At 45.3% G+C, this 21,871-nt stretch overlaps 2 protein-coding genes across 2 annotated transcripts; one reads left to right on the forward strand and one right to left on the reverse strand.

Moving 5' to 3' along the window:
• The first annotated feature begins 8,139 nt into the window (after window positions 1-8,139).
• On the forward strand, window positions 8,140-8,499 carry LOC137312543 (histone H2A-like). Its single transcript, XM_067979080.1, has one exon. It carries the CDS (start codon window positions 8,140-8,142, stop codon window positions 8,497-8,499), a length of 360 nt encoding a protein of 119 aa, XP_067835181.1.
• A 12,328-nt stretch (window positions 8,500-20,827) lies between these two features.
• LOC137312377 (histone H2A-like) lies at window positions 20,828-21,217 on the reverse strand. Its single transcript, XM_067978950.1, has one exon. The coding sequence runs from the start codon at window positions 21,215-21,217 to the stop codon at window positions 20,828-20,830; it is 390 nt and encodes a 129-aa protein (XP_067835051.1).
• Window positions 21,218-21,871: the final 654 nt, after the last annotated feature.

Consider the following 21,871-nt stretch of genomic DNA (forward strand, 5'->3'; position numbering starts at 1 on the left):
GGGAGGGCGAAACCAGGAAAATACAGACCTGTCATTTTAACATCGGTTGTGGGGAACCTACTGAAATCTAGCATGAGAGACAAAATGAGCTGGTCAAAGGGAGTCAACTTGGATTTGTGAACGGCAGGGCATGTCTGACTAATTTAGTTGGATTTGTTGAGGAATCTAACAAGGTGGACAGGGGAGTGTTTATGAAGGTTTTCTATATGGACTTACAGAATGCATTTGAAAAGGTTCAGCACAAGAGATTAATAGAATAAATAAAAGGCACAATATTGAAAGTGACCTTGTGACTTGGGTTGGAATTGGTTGGGAGGTCGGAGAAAAGAGTAGGGAGAAAGGGAATGTTCTTTGATTGGCGGGATATGAAAAGTGGAGTCCCAAGGGATCTGTACTGGGGCCTCAGCTTTTCACCATATTTATCAATAACTTGGATGAAGGAATAGAGAGTTGTAGATCCAAGTTTCCAGCTTACACTAAGTTAGGAGGCACAGTAAGTTGTGTAGATGGGAGCAGGAAGTTACAAAGGGAAAGTTTAAGTGAATGGACAAACTGTGGCAGATGGAGATCAATGTGGGGAATGTGAGATCATTCATTTTGGATGCAAAAAGGAAATATTGGAGTATTTTCTTAAAGTGAGAGACTGGGAATGGTGGAGGAGCAATGGGTTTTGGGTGCCCATGTACACAAATCACTAATGGCTAGTGCACAGATACAAAAAGCAATCACATACGAATGGACTTTATCTTCGGGGCTGGAATACAAAGGGAAGGAAGTGATGCTTCTGTTCTACAGAGCCTTGGTCAGAGCCCATCTGGAGTACTGATCCTCACCAAGGATATATTGACCTTGGAGGGGGGACAGTGCAGATTCACCAGAATGATACTGAGGCTTGAAGTGTTTAATTATGAGGACCGGTTGCATAAACTTGGTTTTGCATTCCCTTGAGTTTAGAAGATTAAGGGGTGATCTGAACCAGGGATTTAAAATAATAAAGGGATTCGATGTGGTAGGAATCGAGACTACTTTCTCTCGTGGAAGAATCCAGAACAAGAGGACATAACCTTAAATTTAGAGCTCGGGCGTCTAGGATTGAAATCAGGAAGGTCTTTTTCACACATGGATAGTGGAAACCTGCTCAGGCTGATTGAAGTGGACCTTGTGATATAATCGAATTTTCTGTCCTGTCAGACTGGGACATCTTGTAGATCCATCTTTTAAAAAGGTGGAGGAGCTCAGTTCTAAGACGTATTCCACTCACGTCGTCATAAGTCCTCTAACTGTTTCTTTTATCATCGAGATATGAAGGTCTATAAACAGTGTGTTTAAAAGAAAGCTGATTTATTTGATACTTGTACGGAATAATAAACTCCAGCCCAGTTAAAGGGGGTCATTATCATCAGAAACAAACTTACAACTGTCAGAATGAACGTGGTTTAGTCCTGGATGCAGCAATAACAGCAGAATCCAAATCCAGCAGTCACATGTGAACTCGCTAGTGACTCAGCAGGTGGGATGACTGAGTAAATCCCATCCCACACACGGAAGAGGTGTTCGGCCTCTCCTCAATGTGAATACGTTCATGTCTCATCAGATCCCATGTTCTTTTAAAGCTCTTCTCACATTTAGAACAATTAAAGGGTCTCTTATCAGTGTGAACAAGTCGATGTTCAATGTGGCTGGATGAACAAGTGAATTCCTTCCCACACACGGAGCAGCTGAACGACCTCTCCCCAGTCTGGACTCGCTGGTGTGTCAGCAGGGTGGATCACTGAACGAATCCCTTCCCGCACAGGGAGCAGGTGAACGGCCTCTCCTTGATGTGAACTTGCTGATGTCTCAGGAGGTGGGATGATCGAGTGAATCGCTTCCCACACACAGAGCAGTTGAACGGCATCTCCCCAGTGTGGACTCGCTGGTGTATCAGTAGGCTGGATGACAGAGTAAATCCCTTCTCACACACGGAGCAGGTGAACGGCCTCTCCCCAGTGTGAGTGCGTTGGTGTATCAGCAGATCACTTTTTCATTTAAAGCTCTTCCCACAGACAGAACATTTAAAAAGACTCTTATCAGTGTGAACCAGTTGATGTTCAATGAGGTGGGAAGATTGAGTGAATCCGCTCCCACACACAGAGCAGGTGAACGGCCTATCCCCAGCATGAATTCGCTGGAGTGTCAGCAGGTTGGAAGACTGAACGAATCCCTTCCCACACACGGAGCAGGTGAACGGCCTCTCCCCAGTGTGAGTGCGTTTGTGTGTCAGCAGATCACTTTTTCATTTAATGCTCTTCCCAAAGACAGAACATTTAAAATGTCTCTTATCAGTGTGAACAAGTTGATGTTCAATGAGGTGGGATGACTGAGTGAATCCCTTCCCACAAACGGAACAGGTGAACGTGTCTGTGTCGATGAGTTTCCAGCCGGGACGAGTAACTGAATCGCCTCCCACAGTCCCCACATTTCCACGGTTTTTCCATGGTGCGGGCGTCCTCGTGTCTCTCCAGGTTGGACGATCAGTTCAAGTCTCGTCTGCACAGAGAACATTTGTCTGGTTTCTCCCCACTGTGAATGGTGCGATGTTTTTTCAGGCTGTGTAACTGGTTAAAATTCTTTCCACAGTCAGTGCACTGGAACACTCTCACTCGGGTGTGTGTGTCTCGCTGCTATTCCAGTCCCAGTGATGTTTGAAATCTTTTCCCACAGATGGAACAGATCAACATTTTTCCTATATTTTAAGGCCGATAATCTTCAGGTGCTGGTGAGTCGAGTGTCTGTCAGATCTTGACGTGATGTTTGGTTTGAGTTTCTTGTCTGCAAATCCTCCCCTTCAAATACCCTGTAAAAGGAGCTAACAAAAGTCCTCACTGTGAATACGGGATAGAAATTCAGAACAGGCAATTCTAGCTTCCATTGAACATTCTACCCGCTCATTCCCCCAGACTGTAAATCCCTGTCCCGCACACTCACCCTCCTCCCTCTGCTGAAACCCAAACCCATCGCACCACTTCCAACAATTTTCCTTCTATTTAATTTTTCTCTCTTGAAGATCCCGACTCGGACTAGGTTCAGTTCGACACTCACTGGTTCCCTTCCCTCTCTTCCCCTGAAGGTGCTGACTCTGGCTGGGTTCAGTTCTAAACTCACTGGTACCCCTCTGCTCTCCTGAAGATGTTCACTCTTACTGTGTTTATCTGGTCTGGCCCTCATTTCGACACTATGTCCCTCCCTATAGCTGCCTGTCCGCACTCCATCTGTAATATCTCCCAAATTTGGCGACGGAATCTCCCTGACCAGTCACCATTTCTCCTTCATTTAAAGACTATCCCTCACCTACCACAATTTCTCCTTAATTTGCAGGCACTCCCTGACCAGTCACCATTTCACCTTCATTCACAGACGCTCCCTGACCAAACGTCATTTCTCCTTCATTTATAGACGCTCCCTGACCAGTCAGCATTGTCCTTCATTAATAGACGCTCCCTAACCAATCACTATTTCTTCTTCATTTATCGACATTTCTTGACCTGTCAACATTTCTCCTGCATTCACAGACACTCCCGGACCAATCACCGTTCCTCCTTCATTTACAGACACTTCTTGACCAGTTACCATTTCTACTTCATTTACAGACACTCCCAGAAAAAACACCATTTCTCCTTCATTTACAAACTCTGCCTGACAAGTCACCATTTCTCCATCATTTACAGACTCTGCCTGAACTGTCACCATTTGTCCGTCATTTGTAGATACTCCCAAACCTGTCACAGTTTCTCCTTCATTTATAGACACTCCCTGACCTGTCACGATGTCCTCTCCCCTTTATAGACACTGCCTAACCAGACACTCCAAAATCAGACAATTTTTCCTTCATTTACAGACGCTCCCTGACTGATCACTATTTCTTATTCATTTGCAGACATTCCCTGACCCGTCCCAATTTCTCTTTCATTTATAGACACTCCCAGAATCTTCACCGTTTCTCCTTCATATAGAGACACTCCCTCACCCGGCACCATTTCTCCTTCATTTAGAGACAATCCCTGTCTCGTCACCATTTATCCATAATTTATAGACAATGCCTAAGCAGTCAGCATTTCTCATTCATTTACAGACACTCCCTGACCGACCCCATTCCTCCTTCATTTATAGACACTCCCTGACCTGTCACCATTTCTCCTTCATTTACAGACACTCCATGACCAGTCACCATTTATTCTTCATTTATGGACACTCCATGACCAGTCAGCATTTCTCCTTCATTTAAAGACACATCCTGACCAATCACCATTTCTCCTTCATTCACAGACGCTCCCTGACCGTCCCCATTTCTACTTTATTTACAGACACTCCCTGACCTGTCACATTACTCCTTCATTTACAGACACTCCCTGACCGGTTAACATTTCTGCTTCATTTACAGCCACTCCCTGACCAGTCACCTCCTCTCTCCGCATCTCCCTCCAGGTGTCCGTTCACTTGTGAGCATGGCCCTTGCCATCCACAAGCTTATTGCGGATGGCTGCATTTCGGAACAAAGCAGTTGGCCATTCAGCCCCTCGAGCATGTTCCGCCATTCAATTAGATCATGGCTGATTCATATCTTAACTCTATCAACCCTCCTTGGTATCATAACCCTTAATACTCTGGCCAAACAAAAATCTATCAATCTCAATTTTCAAATTTACAATTGACCACCAGCCTCAACAGCTTTTTGGAGTGAAGAGAGTTCCAGATTTCCACTCCCCTTTGTGTGAAGAATTGCTTCCTGACATCACCCATCAATGGCCGAGCTCTAATTTTAAGATCATCCTCCCTTGTTCTGGACTCTCCCACCAGAGGAAATAGTTTATCTCCATCTACTCTATCAAAACCTCTAATCATCTTAAACACCTCAATTAGATCAATCATTCATCTTGTATATTCAAGAGAATAAAAGCCTAGTCTACGCATCTGTGCTCATCATTTACATAATTCATCACCATAAGTACAGGATTGAAATTCAGAACTGAGTTCTAGTTTCTCTGGAACATTCTTTTCTCCCTTGCCCCTCCTAAGCTGTGAATGCCCCGTCTCACACTCTCGCTCCACGCCCCTATTCAGCTTTGAATTCCCCCATCCCACACACTCTCCCTCCGTGACACGTCCTCCCTGTTTGAAATCCAGATTTATCGCAGGATCTATTTTTCATCATTTTCTCTCCTGAAGGTTCTGCGTGATGTTGGGTTTCGGCCCCAGTCACTGTTTGCCCTCCAGTACCCGGCCAAGTGGTAATTCTACACCTGTGAGCCTGTACAGCGAGCTGCCGGCATTTCAACCATGGGAAGCAGCACAGTCACCGTCCCTGGCTGATTCTGTTCGGCAAAGCTGAGGCCAACGGGAGCAGATCAACAACAACCTGCATTTACACTGAGCGGAGCCTCATCAACACCGAGTGCGGATCAGGCCCTGAATCAGAGCCGGGGTCCCGGGGGATCGGGCGGGCGTGGGTCCCGGGACTCCATTACACCCATCATCCAGCTCCCCCCCCGTCCTAACATCCGCTTCCCGGTTTCGACTCCCGTTCCCACCGAGTCCGCCTCACGAACAAAGGAAAGGAGCGATGCGTTCCCAGAATGCACGGCGGGCCTGGGGAGCATGCGCAGTCTGAGCGGAAAATCGGCACCTTGGAGAGATAGAGGGGTTTCTGGGGCGCGGGGGATTGTGGGGCCTCCGGCCGCCATTAATCGTATTGCGTCGCTCAGTGTTTCATTGCCCGCGTCGCGCACAGAACCGTTTCTCGAAATACAGAATGAGGAATTCAGAGCCGGTTTGCTATACAGACACTGACCGTACAATGAGGAACAGTGTTTTTCAAACTTTTTTCTCGTGACCCAGTGGAAGAAAAACACTTCCCCCACGGACCCAAAACAATAATATCTTCTGACTGGAGTTTTCATCAAATCTCTGTTCACTTCACTTCAAGTAATAAATAAAATTAGACATCGACGTTCGTTGAAAATCATTTTAAAAACAGTTTAAATACAATAATAAAACGGTCAAGTTGAGTGACGGGTGGGTCTGCCTGTTGTTCGTGATCTCTTTCCAATCTGGATCACAAGATGAAAGCTCTACACGCATATCAGGTGCGCTGTTGAGTCGGTTTCATTCTCTTGTTTTTAACCTTGTCAGTGTCGAAAATCCCAGTTCGCAGATGTAGGTTGTTGTGAACGGCATCAACAACAGAACATTAATTTTATTCAACAGAGGATATTCATTGAAAACACTGATCGAATTAGAAGACACACTGAATGACTTGTGGCGTGTTTTCAGTGTGCTCACTGGTGAGTCGCATCAGCTCGTTTTCTTTCTGAGGCATCAAGTTTAGCTTCATTATTGATTCAGGATTTTCGAAAGCAAAAAAGATCTTTCACCCAACGCTTTTCCATCTAATTTTCAAATCCCTCTGCGGGGAAGTAGCGATCAAAATGTTCAGACAGAGCAGCGAGATGTAACTGTATGACACATTTCATTTCATTCCCTTTATCTTAATTGATGCTGTTCTCTCCACCCCAGAGGGTTCTGGATGCTCAGTCGTTTAGTGTATTAAAGATTGAGTTGGATAGATTTTTGTTCAAGGATATCAAGGGACATGGGGATAGGGCGGGAAAGTGGAGATGAGGCTCAAGATTAGCCATGATCTATTGAATGGTGGAGCAGGCCAGTGGGGCCGTATGGCCTACTCCTGCTCATATTTCTTATGTTCTTATCCTGCCAGAGGTGCGTTGCCCAGAACTGAACACAGTACTTTAAATGAGGTCTAACCAGAGCTCTGTATAACTGGGACATAACTTCCACTCCTTTTTATTCCAGATACTTTGAGATAATTATCAAAATTCCATTACCATATTAACTTTTTTTGCACCATTTTGTGAATTCTGTACTTGGTCCCATAAATTTCTCTGCTCACCCACAGTTTCTAGTTTCTTGCCATTTAGAAAATACTCTAATCCATCTTTTTATTGTCCAAAGTGGATGGCCTCACACTTCCCCAAGTTGAACTCCATCTGCCACAGTTTTGCCCACTCGCTGAATCTATCAATGTCCCTTTGCAACTTTCTGCTCCCATCTATAATGCTTACTGTGCCACATAACTTAGTGTCGTCAGCATATTTGGATATAAGGTTCTCTACATAAGAACGTAAGAAATAGGAGCAGGAGTAGGCCATACGGCCCCACGAGCCCTCTCCATCATTCAATCAGATCAGGGCTGATCTTCGACCTCAACACCACTTTCCCTCCCGATTCCCATATCCCTTGATTCCCCTTGAGTCCAAAAATCTATCGATCTCAGCTTTGAATATGCTCAACAGCTGAGCCTCCACAGCCCTCGAGGGCAGAGAATTCAAAAGATTCACAACCTTTCGTGTGAAGAAATTTTTCCTCACATCGGTCCTAAATGGCCGACCCCTTATCTTGAGACGATGAGCTCCAGTTCTTGACTCTCCAGCGAGGAGAACCAGCCTCTCAGCATCTACCCTGTCAAGCCGTCTACGAATGCTATACATTTCAATGAGATCACCTCTCATTCTTCTTTCTCCACAGAATATAGGCCAATTTTACACAATATTTTCTCATACGACAATTGCAGCAAGTCCTCCTTACTGTTATGTTCCAACACACTTACAATAAAGGCTACCATATCATTTGCCTTCCTCACTCTCATTAGACCCTTTGTACCTTACTATTTCCAGCATGTTTTTCCTCTATTCCTTCTATAGGGAAAAGAAATGAAGGCTGAAATCATTTTACTATAATTACACCCGTTTATGTTTTGGAAACAATATCCAACTGAACTGCATCAAATTCAATTGCAAAGTTAAGAGTTTCTGAAGGAAATAGACTAATGAGAATACTTTACGTTGCGATGGTTGGGAATCGAAGCTGGGGAAACTGCTTCGAAAGCAGGTATGCTCACCACTATACCACCATCGCGGACAACGCATGACATTAAAAAAAGTTCCTAAAAATCAGACCCTGAACAGACACTGCAGGCTGTTGGATTTTGTTCCTCATTTAAACGGGTTTCTGACGGATCATTTATCGCTCTGTTGCAGTTCACGTACATGTCGCCAAACCCCAAGTGTTTGTGAGATTGTGGAAATGTCTGGAAGAGGAAAAACCGGCGGTAAAGCTCGGGCCAAGGCCAAGTCTCGCTCATCCCGGGCCGGACTGCATTTCCCTGTGGGCCGTGTTCACAGGCTCCTGCGAAAGGGGAACTATGCTGAACGTGAGGGTGCCGGAGCCCCGGTCTATCTGGCTGCTGTGCTCGAATATCTGACGGCTGAAATCCTCGAGCTGGCCGGCAACGCGGCCCACGACAAGAAGAAGACCCGCATCATCCCCAGACACCTGCAGCTGGCCATCCGCAACGAGGAGGAGCTCAACAAGCTGCTGGGAGGGGTGACCATCGCTCAGGGTGTTGCCAGATATCCAGGCCATGCTTCTGCCGACGGAAACTAGCATTGTCAGCTCGAAGAACAAGTAAAGCGGCCAAGACTTAATCTGATAACCCAAAGGATAGGACCAACCTTATTGAAATCTTTGAAGAAGGAACAGAAAGTGAATACAAGTTTAATGCAGTAGATGCGATATATTTGGATATTCCGAAGGCCTTCGATAAGGTACCGCATTGTAGACTTATGGCTAATTTCAGAGCATGTGGAGTCAGCGGACAGGTGCCAGAATGGATAGCAAGCTGGCTACAAAACATAAAACTGAGAATAGAGGTTAAGGGTCGCTACTCAGACTGGCAAAAGGTGGGAAGTGGTGTTCCAGTTGCTGGGACCACTGTTCTTCACAATTTACATTAACGATGTGGAATTGGGAATCGGAAGTACAATTCAAAATTTGTGGACGACACCAAATTGGGGGATGTAGTTAATACAAAGGAAGAATGCATCAAAATGCAAGAGGACATTAATAAACTTGCAGACTGAAGAATAAGGAGATCACACACTGCTTGGATAATAAGAGTCTCAACGGGATGGAGGAGCAAAGGGATCTGGTGGTACAGATACAAAAATTACAAGAAGTAGCGACGCAGGTCAAGAAGGTCATAAAAAGGAAACTCAAACACTAGGATTCACTTCTTGAGAGCTTGAATTGAAAAGCAAAGAAGTTATCGTAAACTTGTCTGGAAACTTGTTTGGACCAAACTTGGAGTATTGTGCACAGTTCTGGTCTCCATATTATAGAAAGGACGGAGAGGGATTGGAGAAGGTGCAAAAACGATTCTCAAGATACGAAAAATGAGAGAATATTCTTATCAGGAAATGCTGAAGAGACTGGGGGTGTTTTCTCTGGAAAAGAGAAGGCTGAGGGGTGACCTGATTGAGGTCGGACGATGGGGTTTCATAGGGTAGACATCGAGAAAATGTTTCCACTTGTGGGGAGTCCAAAAGTAGAGGTAATAAATATAAAATGGTTGCTAATCAATCCAATAGGGAATTCAGGAGAAACTGATTTACCTAAAGAGTGGTTTGAATGTGGAAAACGCTACCACAAGCAGTAGTTGAGACAAATAGCACAGATCCATTCAAGGGGAAGCTGGATTAACACATGAGGAAGAAAAGAATCGAAGGATAGTCTGATAGGGTTCGATGAATTAGGGAGGGAGGAGGCTCGTGTGGAGCATAAACGCCGGCACAGACCAGTTGTGCCGAATGGCCTGTTTCGTTGCCTTCGTTTCGATGTAACTCTATGTAAAGGCTCTTTTCAGAGCCACCCACTGTATGTGTGAAAGGGCTGGTTACTCTCTGAGGGAGTTGCTGATATCATGCTACCAGTGTTGCTTTGAGCTGCTTTTGTCTCGTTGTAGACGAGATGAGGTATTAATGGGACTGGAGTCAGGGCACCGACCACAGTCCGGTACTTTAAACGGTGACTTATGGACCCCAGCCCACACATCACCAGATTTCTTGTATTTATTTAAAATACTTGCCATGTTGTGCTGTTAAAGCATCACCAGAACTGATGGACTAACCGATCTACATCTGTTGAATTCGGCGCTTCGATCCGTTTCTGTTCTATTTTGTTGGATTATTTGCATAACGCATCAAACTCACTGTGGAATCACTGAAATGTATCTCTGTACAGAAAAAAATGACATTGAATTGCGTGGTGCCCAGGAGATCAGAAACATTACTCGCCTTTCGTCCTGTTAACAACTAAACCGTGTTTAGAGTCCTCCAACCAGCGTTGGTTCCAAATGGGGGATAAAACAGATACAGCGGGAGGGGAGGAGTCAGAGTGACGGACAGAGCGGAGAGCGGCCTCTGATCTTCCAGCTCCACCTCCAGCTTTCTCCACCCGCCAATTTCAAACCGTTTATCCATAATAGAACCGAAATACAGCGCTCCGCACAAACCCTTACAGACTCGGGCTTCATATTCAAGGATTTCCAGAAACCCGGAGCTTTTAAATAAGCCCCGTTACAATTAACAGTCAGTAATATTCCGGCCGAAATGCAATCCCTTCTGTAATAAGTCAACCCGCCTCCTTCCATTTCAGTGGCAGAACGGATTCCATCTCCCCACATATCCCTCCCAGAATGGTTCCGCAGTTTACTCATACCTCATTCCAGCTGATTTGGAGAATCTCATGTGTTGGGGTTTGAGTTATGACGCGGAGTTTCTCCGCCAGTTTCACGGTCTCACTGAGACTCTCGCCCTGAATCTGTGAAAAGATTATGACCATGAACTGGGACTGGAACAGAACACATCCTCGGTTACAGTGAGGCCCGGCCCGGACATCTCATTCTCTCTGCTTTATATCGGACAATATCGCACCTTCATGTCCAGCACTAGAGAGAGAGACACACACACTCTGTAAGTCTTACACTTCCTATCAGTGTGCTCATATCACTCTCAATCGCAGTATCCCACCTTCATATATCGCACCAGAGAGAGAGACACACGTAAACGCCGTCAGTCTTACACTTCCTATCAGTGTATTCGTATCACGTTCAAAAACAGTAACCCACTTTCATATATAGCACCAGCGAGAGAGAGAGAGGGAGACAGGTACGGTGAGAGAGAGAGAGAGCGGAGAGACAAAGTGCCACACTCAGTTCCAGACCGACCTGTAAAGTTTCGTTTTACCCAGAAAGATCCCATTGGAGAGACAAAAGATGCAATCTCATCTCTCACTGATATTGTACCAAAGGCAGACACACTATTTATCCCAAACTCAGTGCAGAGTGCGATAAAAACAATGCGCCACATTTAACCCTCTCTTGCCTGTTGTACTATAATCTGTTTTGCAGCACAGGGACGTTTGTTATTACAGTAATCGAGGGTTTCAATCTGATTAAATTAATCTGGGACCCGTGCTGTCAGATATTAATCCTACACGGTCCCGACAAACACATCAACTCACTCTTTCCTCCTATTTTTCCCCAGGATTGGTTTGAGAAATCTTCACTCCAGTTTCTTCCTCACGCGTCAGTTTTATCACCAAAGAGTCCAAGAATGAATCAAAGCCATTGGCTCATTTCACAGACGCTCACTTTATCTCTGAAAAGCTCTTTACCATCAAAAGATACCGAGAGAAACAGCAGGGATGGAAACATCTCGTTTAATGGTTAGAGATTGTAAAGTCAGTCTGGATTCCAGCGTTAGGCACTGGTGGAATCCCATCTCTTTCCCATTCTGGTGCCTGTTCCTACACTGCCTGTGGACCCCATTCAATATGACCTTTCCCCCAGCCCCACTTCCTTTGCTCAGACTGAAAAATTCGAATTGGGGAAAGTTTCCATCGAGTTTTGTATTGGGAAGTAAACCCGATATCTGCGCATGCGTGACGCAGCCACGCCCCCAGCCTTGGTCGTTGGTGAACGGAAGAGCGCATGTGCGCTCCCCTCCCCCAGCTCGGCCTGTGGGAGCCTTTCCCTCAGTGAGCGGAAGAAGACGGTTCAAAACAGCCGAGAATGGAGAGATCACGGCCCCCGGGGGAACGGAGCAAAGAGCAGCCTCGTTACAGCAGCTCATCGCTTCGGGACCGTGTCCGCAGATGGGCTCAGAGATCGGCATTGAGTCCGGGGGAAGTTCAGGTGAGTCCGGGGGCTGTTTGTAAGAGGCGGAGTGGATCAGGAACTGGTCCCGGAACATGGAGAGAGCGGGGGAAGGGAGAGGTCATTCTCGGGCTGTGTGTGTACAGGGTGTGTCCAGGGTAAGGGAGAGTGAATGGGAAGAACCTGCTCTTTAAAATCATAGCTGCTTTCTCTCCCCAAACCAGTAGTGAATGTTCCTGGTTTAGTTCCAGTCTCACCCTGTTTGTTGTTATTGGACAGTGAACAGTGGAAACAGAGCCGGACGGTAAGGATGTGGGGAGTTATACAAAGACCACCTATTGCAGGCATCAGGTGAGAAGTTTGAAGGACACATCTGAAACAGGGGGTGTTTGGTTTTGGTTGAACGGTTAGTCATCTGGGAGAGCGGATTATGTACAAAGGTCCCTGCCCCATCGTGTAGTCCCATTCATGGACAATTGTTGTTAAACAGCCCAACACACCTGGTGTGCAGAAGCTGAGTGCTGCAGTACTGAATTGGAGTCAGACACTGACACTGTTTGTATCGCTGGTTTTCATTTGTGGATATTCAAAATGATCATTAATAGCTATTAAACTGATCATTTTTGTATTTTCTACCTCACCTGTTCTTGAGTTACAAGACATACATTTTCTTTCTACAGGCACATCCTTGAAGGAGCCAGAAAAATGTGATATTTCCTCTAACTGCGGCACAAGGAACAGTGCAGCCAGCTCCTTCTCACACACAGTAGGTATATTATCACTCACGAGCACAGTCACACACACACAGTTCATCAGTTCCACAGTCTCAGACATTAGGAGTAGTCAGTCCCGCACTGATCCCAAGTTCCAGAGACGCATTTTCAATCCAACAGTCAAACAGAGCAGGTGAGGCAGACACTGATCCATTTCCCCCTAACTCAGTACCGCTGACAGGTAGATACAAAAATCCCAGTCCAAAATCACACTCTCAGATTGAATGGCACTGTGTCAATTTCACAACAGGGCAACATTAGCTCAGAATTAAATACCAGATAGAAATCACATATGGTACCCGATTGAAAGGTACAGAATGAATCCCAATAATGTACAGCGAGATTCAAATTGAATACAAGCCCAGAACTCTCACACACATGAATTTAATAAATGCAATATTCATCCGAAAAGTGTACCATTTGCTACAAATTGCAAACAAGTCCAAAACTCTGCTACAGTATCAGCTTAAGAAATGCTGAAAGATAGTCAGCCTGAGAAACAAATTAGATACCAGTTCAGAACGCACTCGTAGTATGAGAGTTAAAGAAACAGTATCAATTCTCTTAGTGCAGACTGAGCTACACGTTACATACCAATTCCAAAATGTCACCTCATCAGTTTGAAAGATATATTATCATCCACAATCGTACTCACAGTGATACAGATTTAATAGTAGTCCCAAAATAACACACATTATCTGATTAAAACCGACAGCATCAAATCCTAAAGTGTATCCATATTTACCAATTATATAAGGAGTAAAACTATTTAAACATTAAGATATTAAAGCAACAGTATTGAACACCGTAATGTAATCTGAGAGAATAATTATAGACAGATACAGAATGAATCTCACATTCAGTCACAGTACAGCGACACAGACACAGAATGAATCCAACACTCAAAGATGTAAAAGGAATCCCAACCTCTCATACAGTACTAGGGACTGACAGACAGAGTTAATGCCAAACTCTCAGATAAAGTACCAGAGATTGAAAATTCAGTATGAATCCCATGTTCACACAGTACCAGACACTGAGAGATGCCGAAAGAATCCCACACTAACATACGGTATGAGAGATTGCATACACAGAATGAATCACAAACTCTCACACACTTTGCTGACAAGATACAGAATGAATCCCAAACTCACACACAGTACCAGAGACTGACAGATACAGAATTAATTCCACACACACACACACAGTACCAGAGACTGACAGATACAGAATGAATCCCAAACTCACACACAGTACCAGAGACTGACAGATAGAGAATGAATCCCACACTCACACACAGTCCCAGAGACTGACAGATACAGAATTCATATCACTCGCATAGAGCAGCAGAGATTCAGAGATACAGAATGAATGTCTCACTCATGTACAGCATCAGAGGCTGACAGGAACCGAAAGAATACCCCACACACACAGTTCCAGATTGACAGATACAAAATGATTCCCACACTCACATACAGTACCAGAAAGTGACAGGAACAAAGCGAATCTCACTCACAAACAGTACCAGGGACTAACAGATACAGAATGAATCCCACGCTCAGATACCGTACCATAGACAGATAATAACTCCTACACTCACATACAGTCCCAGAAAGTGACAGGAACAAAGCGAATCTCACTCACTAACAGTACGAGAGACTGACAGATACATTATGAATCCCTCTCTCGGATACCGTACCATAGACAGAGAATGACTCCTATATTCACATACAGTACCAGAAAGGTGACAGGAACAGAGTGAATCACACTCACACAAAGTACCAGAGATTGAAAGATACAGAATGAATCCCACACTCACACACAGTACTACAGTCAGACAGATACGAAATGAATCTCACAATCACATTACTGTAGATTGAGTTTGAAATTACTTACCAGTCTGAAAATCTCATAGGATTTGTTTGAATGATACTCTAAAAATTCCATTCGTGAAGATGGAGCTACACATTACATAGCAATCCAAAAATGCCATAGTGTCAGCTTGAAAGATACAGTATCAATTCCATTAATGCAGACTGAGCTGCACATTATATACATTCCTAAGTACTCATACACTATTAAACTGAAATATACATTATCAATTCCGTTGATACAGACAGAACTATACATTAGTCCAAAAATCTCATAAATGATCAGACTGGAAGATACAATATCAATTCCATTAGTGCAAACTGAGCCATACATTATATTGCAGTCCAACAATCTCATATCATAACAGACTCAAAGATACAATATCAACTCCATTAGCACAGACTGAGCGACATGTTACACGCCAGTCCAAAAATCCCAGAATGTCAGACTGATAGATGCAATATCAATTCCATTAGTGCAGGCTGTGCTACACATCACATTCCAGACCAAAAATCTCATAAACTATCAGACTGATAGACACTTTATCGATTCCATTAGAGCAGGCTGAGCTACACATTACATATCAGTCCAAAAATCTCTTACAGCAGCAGACTGAGAGCGACATTATCAATTCCATTAATCCTAACTCGAACCCGAATACAGGCTGAGCTACACATTACATACCAGTCAAAAATGTCAAACAGTATCACACTGAGATACAGAATTAATTCCATTATTGCAGACTGAGCTATACATTACATACCAGTCCAATAATTTCACCGGGAACAGATTGAAAGTTATATTATCATTCACAATAGTGTTCAAAGATTAAGATGTTTTGTTACTCCAAAACTCACACACGTCATTTGATTAAAGAAAGTAGAAAAGTGTATCCAAATTCACAAATTAAACACTCGACAAAGAACTGTATATACTTTAAAGAATTAAAGATGCAGTTTCAAATCCGATACTGCAAACTGAAATAAGAATACGGAATGAATTCAGACTTGCTCATTGTCTCAGAGACCGAATTACAGAATGAATCCCACACTCAGATACAGCACTACAGTAATAGAGTTAATTCCACACTCACACACAGTACCAGAGACTGACGGATACAGAATTAATCCCACATTCACATACAGCACCAGAGACAGGCATTTACAGAATGAATCCCTCACTCATATATAGCAGCAGAGATTAACAGATACGGAATGAACCCCACACTCACACACCGTTCCAGAGACTGACAGATACAGAATGAATCTCACACTCACACACAGTACCAGAGACTGACAGATACAGAATGAATCCCACACTCACATCCAGTACCAGAGACTGACAGTTACAGAATCAATCACACACTCACACACATTACCAGAGACTGAGAGGTACAGAATGATTCCCACATTCATTTGCAGTACCAGAGAGTGAAAGATACAGAATGAATCTCAAACTCACATACAGGACCAATGACTGAGATTCAGAATTGCTGCTTTACTCGGTCATCATTCTTTGAATCTGATGGAGAAATTGAAAGAAAGTCAGTGAAACTGCCCAATTTTAATGTTTGTCTCTGTAGAATTTACTGCCCAATAAAGTGAACACGGGTCCGGGGTCCGTTCAATTCCCTTTTGCTTTGCTCTCGCTCTCATTCAGATTTACACCGCCCCCGGTTTTCCAGTTAACCACTACTTTCAGGGCTAAGAATCAGAATTTAGTTACTTCCTCTTTCTCACTGTGGAGCCAATCTCTGAAATAATTAATCACTGATGTTAATATCCCGCATATTAGCAGCATGTTCCCCGCAGTGTAACAATGCAGAATGAACGATTGGAGAAAATAATCGGCACATTTTAAGGCTTCGTCAATGATTCCGTTTTCAGGACACACGGTTTCTGTTCAGTCCCTGCAACGGAATCAATCGATAACGTGTGATTTGTTATTTTGCAGGTAGAAGTGAAATTTGTCCATATCAGCAATCTATGAATGGGGTTTTATTCCGCAAGTGATAGACAATGTGTTTTTGAAACAGCGCTCGGAATTTGGAACATGTAATACGGAATAACATTATTACAAAGAGATTTTAAGTCTTCGTCTAAAAGCGACATGGCCGAGTAATTCACTTATTTCATAAACTGAAATTGGCGGCTTTTTTCAAATTTTAAAAAAATCGGTCAATTGGGCCAACAATTTGCTCTGTTTTCTTATTGTCGTCTCTCCGATTGGTTAAGGAAGTTGGTTTTCAAACAAAGCAACCAATGAGAAGTAGCCTCTATTTCCAGCGGGGTTTGCCAGTTGGGCCTGTGGTAATTCCAGGTCCCAATGACGGAGTTCAAACGGTTCAATTTCACAAACCCTCTCAGTATCAGTGTCAGAACAACCGTCAGAGGGAAAATCCATATCACAGCGGCTCAGCTTAACCTGTTCTCCCATGGAAACCCCCGGTCCCACATCACAATATCTGACTGATAAATGCAACCAAAACAGAGCGAATGGAGTGAAGGAGCATTTCACCGAGGGGGAATGCATGTCCGGGTAAACTCACTTGTAACGTTCCCTGGACAATTCAATGCACTCAAGAAGGGAAATGTTCCTCTCAGTAACCGGTGCAGAACACCGCCGATCCCACGTCACCGTTCTGTGTGTTACAGAAAACTCCTTAATTATAAAACTATTCCGTAGCCCCACATATCCCCGCAGCAGTTTCCAGGTCAGTGCTCTCTCTGTGAGGCGGTGGGTGGCTCTTAGAAGAGCCTTTGTTTTGTGTCCGGTTAGAAAGGGTCCAGTCGTTCAGCCGCCGAATCCATAGAGAGTGCGTCCCTGCCGTTTCAGAGCGTACACCACATCCATGGCAGTGACCGTCTTGCGCTTGGCGTGTTCAGTGTAGGTGACCGCGTCCCTGATCACATTCTCCAGGAAAACCTTCAGCACCCCGCGGGTTTCCTCGTAGATCAGACCCGAGATCCGCTTGACACCGCCACGGCGAGCCAGACGGCGGATGGCTGGTTTGGTGATCCCCTGGATGTTATCACGAAGCACTTTCCGGTGCCGCTTGGCTCCGCCTTTGCCCAGTCCTTTGCCTCCTTTACCTCTGCCAGACATGATGATTCTTCACTCAGATCGCTGCTGAATGAAAGACTCTCGCCTTTCTTCTGTATTTATAAAGCCCGCCCCGACCTGGTTGAGATAGGCACATTATCGGAGAGGCCGGGGAGGAGTGTCTGAATGACAGACAGAGCATGAAGTGCGGGAGGGGAGGAGCCTGGCTTAGAATGACGGACCAGAAGACGTGCAACTTCAAGCTCCGCCTCCAGCAATGAGTTACCGTCCTTTCTAAAATTTTCACCAGCATCAAATAGGAAATATAAATTCAGACACAATCCTTACAGACTCCGGCATGATATTCAATGATTTCCAGCAAAAAAGGCGGAATATATCATTTAAATTCAATAAATGAGGCACACTACAGTTCCAATACAATCACAATCATAATAAAATCAATCAATGCCGCTACGGAACCGTTGGAAGAGGGACAGTTTTAGTTTTCAGATTTGTAGCTGACAGGAGGCGCCCAATAGTTTAATAAACATAAATCGGTGTGGAAGGCACTCTATACCTTTCCGTGCTTGGGTCAGTATGGGACTGGATAGAATCAGGCACTGGGATGGATGGAGAATGATCCTGTGTGTGGACTGGATAGATTCAGGTCCTGGGATGGACAGAGACAGTTCCTGTGTGGGTACAATGTGTTTATTAGAGCTGAAGTCTTTGGGGACTCGACAGATTCAGGGAACGGAATGGACAGACCCAGGTCCTGTGTTGGGACTGGATAGATTCAGGTATTGCATGGACAGTCCCAGGTCCTGTGTGGGGACTGCATAGATTCAGGGACCGGGATGGACAGAGACAGTTCCTGTGTGGGTAAAATGAGTATAATTAGAGCTGAGGTCATTGAGGACTGGATAGATTCAGGGACATGGATGGATGGAGATTGGTCATGTGTGGCTATTATGAATTGAATTAGAGCTGGAGTCAGTGTGAAATTGGATCGATTCAGGTACCGGGATGGACAGACCCAGGTCCTGTGTCGGGACTGGATAGATTCAGGGACCGGGATGGACTGACCCAGGTCCTGTGTGGGGACTGGATAGATTCATTGGTCGGGATGGACAGACCCAGGTCCTGTTTGGGGACTGGATCGATTCAGGGACCGGGATGGACAGAGACTTGTTCCTGGCCACTGTGTGAGCCGGAATATGACCGTTCGCAACCTTTGTGTCCTATCTGACCCTGAGATGAGCATCCGACCACATATCCGCTCCATCACCAAGACCTAATTCTACCTTTGAAACATCGCGCGTCTCCGCCCCTGCCTCAGCTGATCTGGTGCTGAAACACTCATCCATTCCCTTGTTACCTCCAGACTTTGCTATTCCAATGCTCTCCTGGTCAGCCTCCGATCTTCCACGCTCTGTAAACATGAACTCCTCCAAATCTCCGTTGCCCTATTCTAACTCCCTCCAACTCCCGTTCACCTGTCACCCATGTGTTCGGTGACTTACATTGGCTCCCATTCCTTTAACCGCTATAGTGATGTAATAATGTGGAGATGCCGGTGATGGACTGGGGTTGACAATTGTAAACAATTTTACAATACCAAGTTATAGTCCAGCAATTTTATTTTAAATTCACAAGCTTACGGAGATTTCCTCCTTCCTCAGGCAAATGTTTCAAGAGCTCCTTGAAGCCTACGCATTTATACATATAGAACAATACATGGTGTTTACAGACTGCCCCTGCAACTGCCCGTTGCCAAGGCAATCACCGTGTTCAGACAGAGAGGTGTCACCTTCAGAACCCCCGAATACACATTCAACAAAAAAACAAACAGGGAAAAAAAAACAGAGAAAAAAAAACAGAGAGAGGCAGAAACATCCGGAAGGCAGAGAGAGCCAGCAAATGACCCATTATATTAAAAACAGATAACATTTGTTCGCTGGTGGGGTAACGTGTAGCGTGACATGAACCCAAGATCCCGGTTGAGGCCGTCCTCATGGGTGCGGAACTTGGCTATCAATTTCTGCTCGACGATTTTGCGTTGTCGTGTGTCTCGAAGGCCGCCTTGGAGTACGCTTACCCGAAGGTCGGTGGATGAATGTCCATGACTGCTGAAGTGTTCTCCGACTGGGAGGGAACCCTCCTGTTTGGCGATTGTTGCGCGGTGTCCGTTCATCCGTTGTCGCAGCGTCTGCATGGTCTCGCCAATGTACCATGCTCTGGGGCATCCTTTCCTGCAACGTATGAGGTAGACAACGTTGGCCGAGTCACAGGAGTATGAACCATGCACCTGGTGGGTGGTCTCCTCTCGTGTGATGGTGGTATCTGTGTCGATGATCTGGCATGTCTTGCAGAGGTTACCGTGGCAGGGTTGTGTGGCGTCGTGGACGCTGTTCTCTTGAAAGCTAGGTAGTTTGCTGCGAACGATGGTCTGTTTGAGGTTGGGTGGCTGTTTAAAGGCGAGTAGTGGAGGTGTGGGGATGGCCATAGCGAGGTGTTTGTCCTCATTGATGACATGTTGAAGGCTGCGGAGAACATGGCGTAGTTTCTCCGCTCCGGGGAAGTACTGGACGACAAAGGGTACTCTGTTGGTTGCGTCCCGTGTTAGTCTCCTGAGGAGGTCTATGCGATTTTTTGCTGTGGCCCGTCGGAAATGTCGATCGATGAGTCGAGCGTCATATCCCGTTCTTACTAGGGCGTCTTTCAGCGTCTGTAGGTGTCCATCGCGTTCCTCCTCGTCTGAGCAGACCCTGTGTATTCGCAGGGCCTGTCCATAGGGGATGGCCTCTTTGACGTGGTTAGGGTGGAAGCTGGAAAAGTGGAGCATCGTGAGGTTGTCCGTGGGCTTGCGGTAGAGTGAGGTGCTGAGGTGCCCGTCTTTGATGGAGATTCGTGTGTCCAAGAAAGAAACTGATTCTGAGGAGTAGTCCATGGTGATGTAATATATCAACGTAGACCGGGGACAACTGTGATCAATAGGTCAGTCTCTTCAGACAGTAACCAGCCCTTTCACAGATACCGTGGGTGGCTCTGAAAAGAGCCTTTGGGTTTATCAGATTAAATCTTGGCCGATTTACTTGCTCTTGGAGCTCACATTGCTGGTTTTCTTCGGCAGCAGCACGGCCTGGATATTCGGCAGCACCCCGCCCTGAGCGATGGTCACCCGTCCCAGCAGCTTGTTGAGCTCCTCGTCGTTGCGGATGGCCAGCTGCAGGTGTCTGGGGATGATGCGGGTCTTCTTATTGTCTCGGGCCGCGTTGCCGGCCAGCTCGAGGATTTCAGCCGTCAGATACTCGAGCACAGCAGCCAGATAGACCGGGGCTCCGGCACCCACACGTTCAGCATAGTTCCCCTTTCGCAGGAGCCTGTGAACACGGCCCACAGGGAACTGCAGTCCGGCCCGGGATGAGCGAGACTTGGCCTTGGCCCGAGCTTTACCGCCGGTTTTTCCTCTTCCAGACATTTCCACAATCTCACAAACACTTTCACGATGAATGAAGAAATCCTCCCGCACTCGCCCTTCTTATACCTTCTGTAGGAGTAAAGTGGGGGCACTTGTAATTGGTCAATCTGTTGTCAATCTCATTGGTTTAGCTAACATCCCAATCAGAGAGCTATTTTATTCGCCAATCAATAGCCGGCAGTGAGAAAAGTGCGGAAAACACCGAATTGAACCGTTTTTTTGAAATTTGAAAAGCCCGCCAAAATATTTGCAACACAAGAAGCGGATTTCGTAAATAATGTCGCCTTAAGACAAATATTTAAAAATCTCTCTGCTTATACTCTGTTATTCCACATTTCCCGTCAAAACTTCCTGAATCTTTTACAATCCGTTTAAAATCCGGCTCCATTCACCGTTCGCTTTCAATCCGGCGGGAATAAAGTCCCATTTTGTAACGGGACAGATCCCAGCTCAATCTTTGTAAAAGTAACAAACCACAGATTGTGGATTGATCCCTGTTCACAGGAGCTGCAGCGCGATCGAAACCGGAGCCGAGACTCCTGGTGTAAGAAGTCGAACAGTGACAGAGCCTTTCGACTTTTCTGTTCTCGGTGTGACGTCCCTTTCAGGGTTGCTGCATTTCAAAGGATTGCGGTTCTGAAAGTGATATTCCCG

Source organism: Heptranchias perlo, unplaced genomic scaffold (genome assembly GCF_035084215.1).
Source record: "Heptranchias perlo isolate sHepPer1 unplaced genomic scaffold, sHepPer1.hap1 HAP1_SCAFFOLD_43, whole genome shotgun sequence".
Classification (NCBI taxonomy): Eukaryota; Metazoa; Chordata; class Chondrichthyes; order Hexanchiformes; family Hexanchidae; genus Heptranchias; species Heptranchias perlo.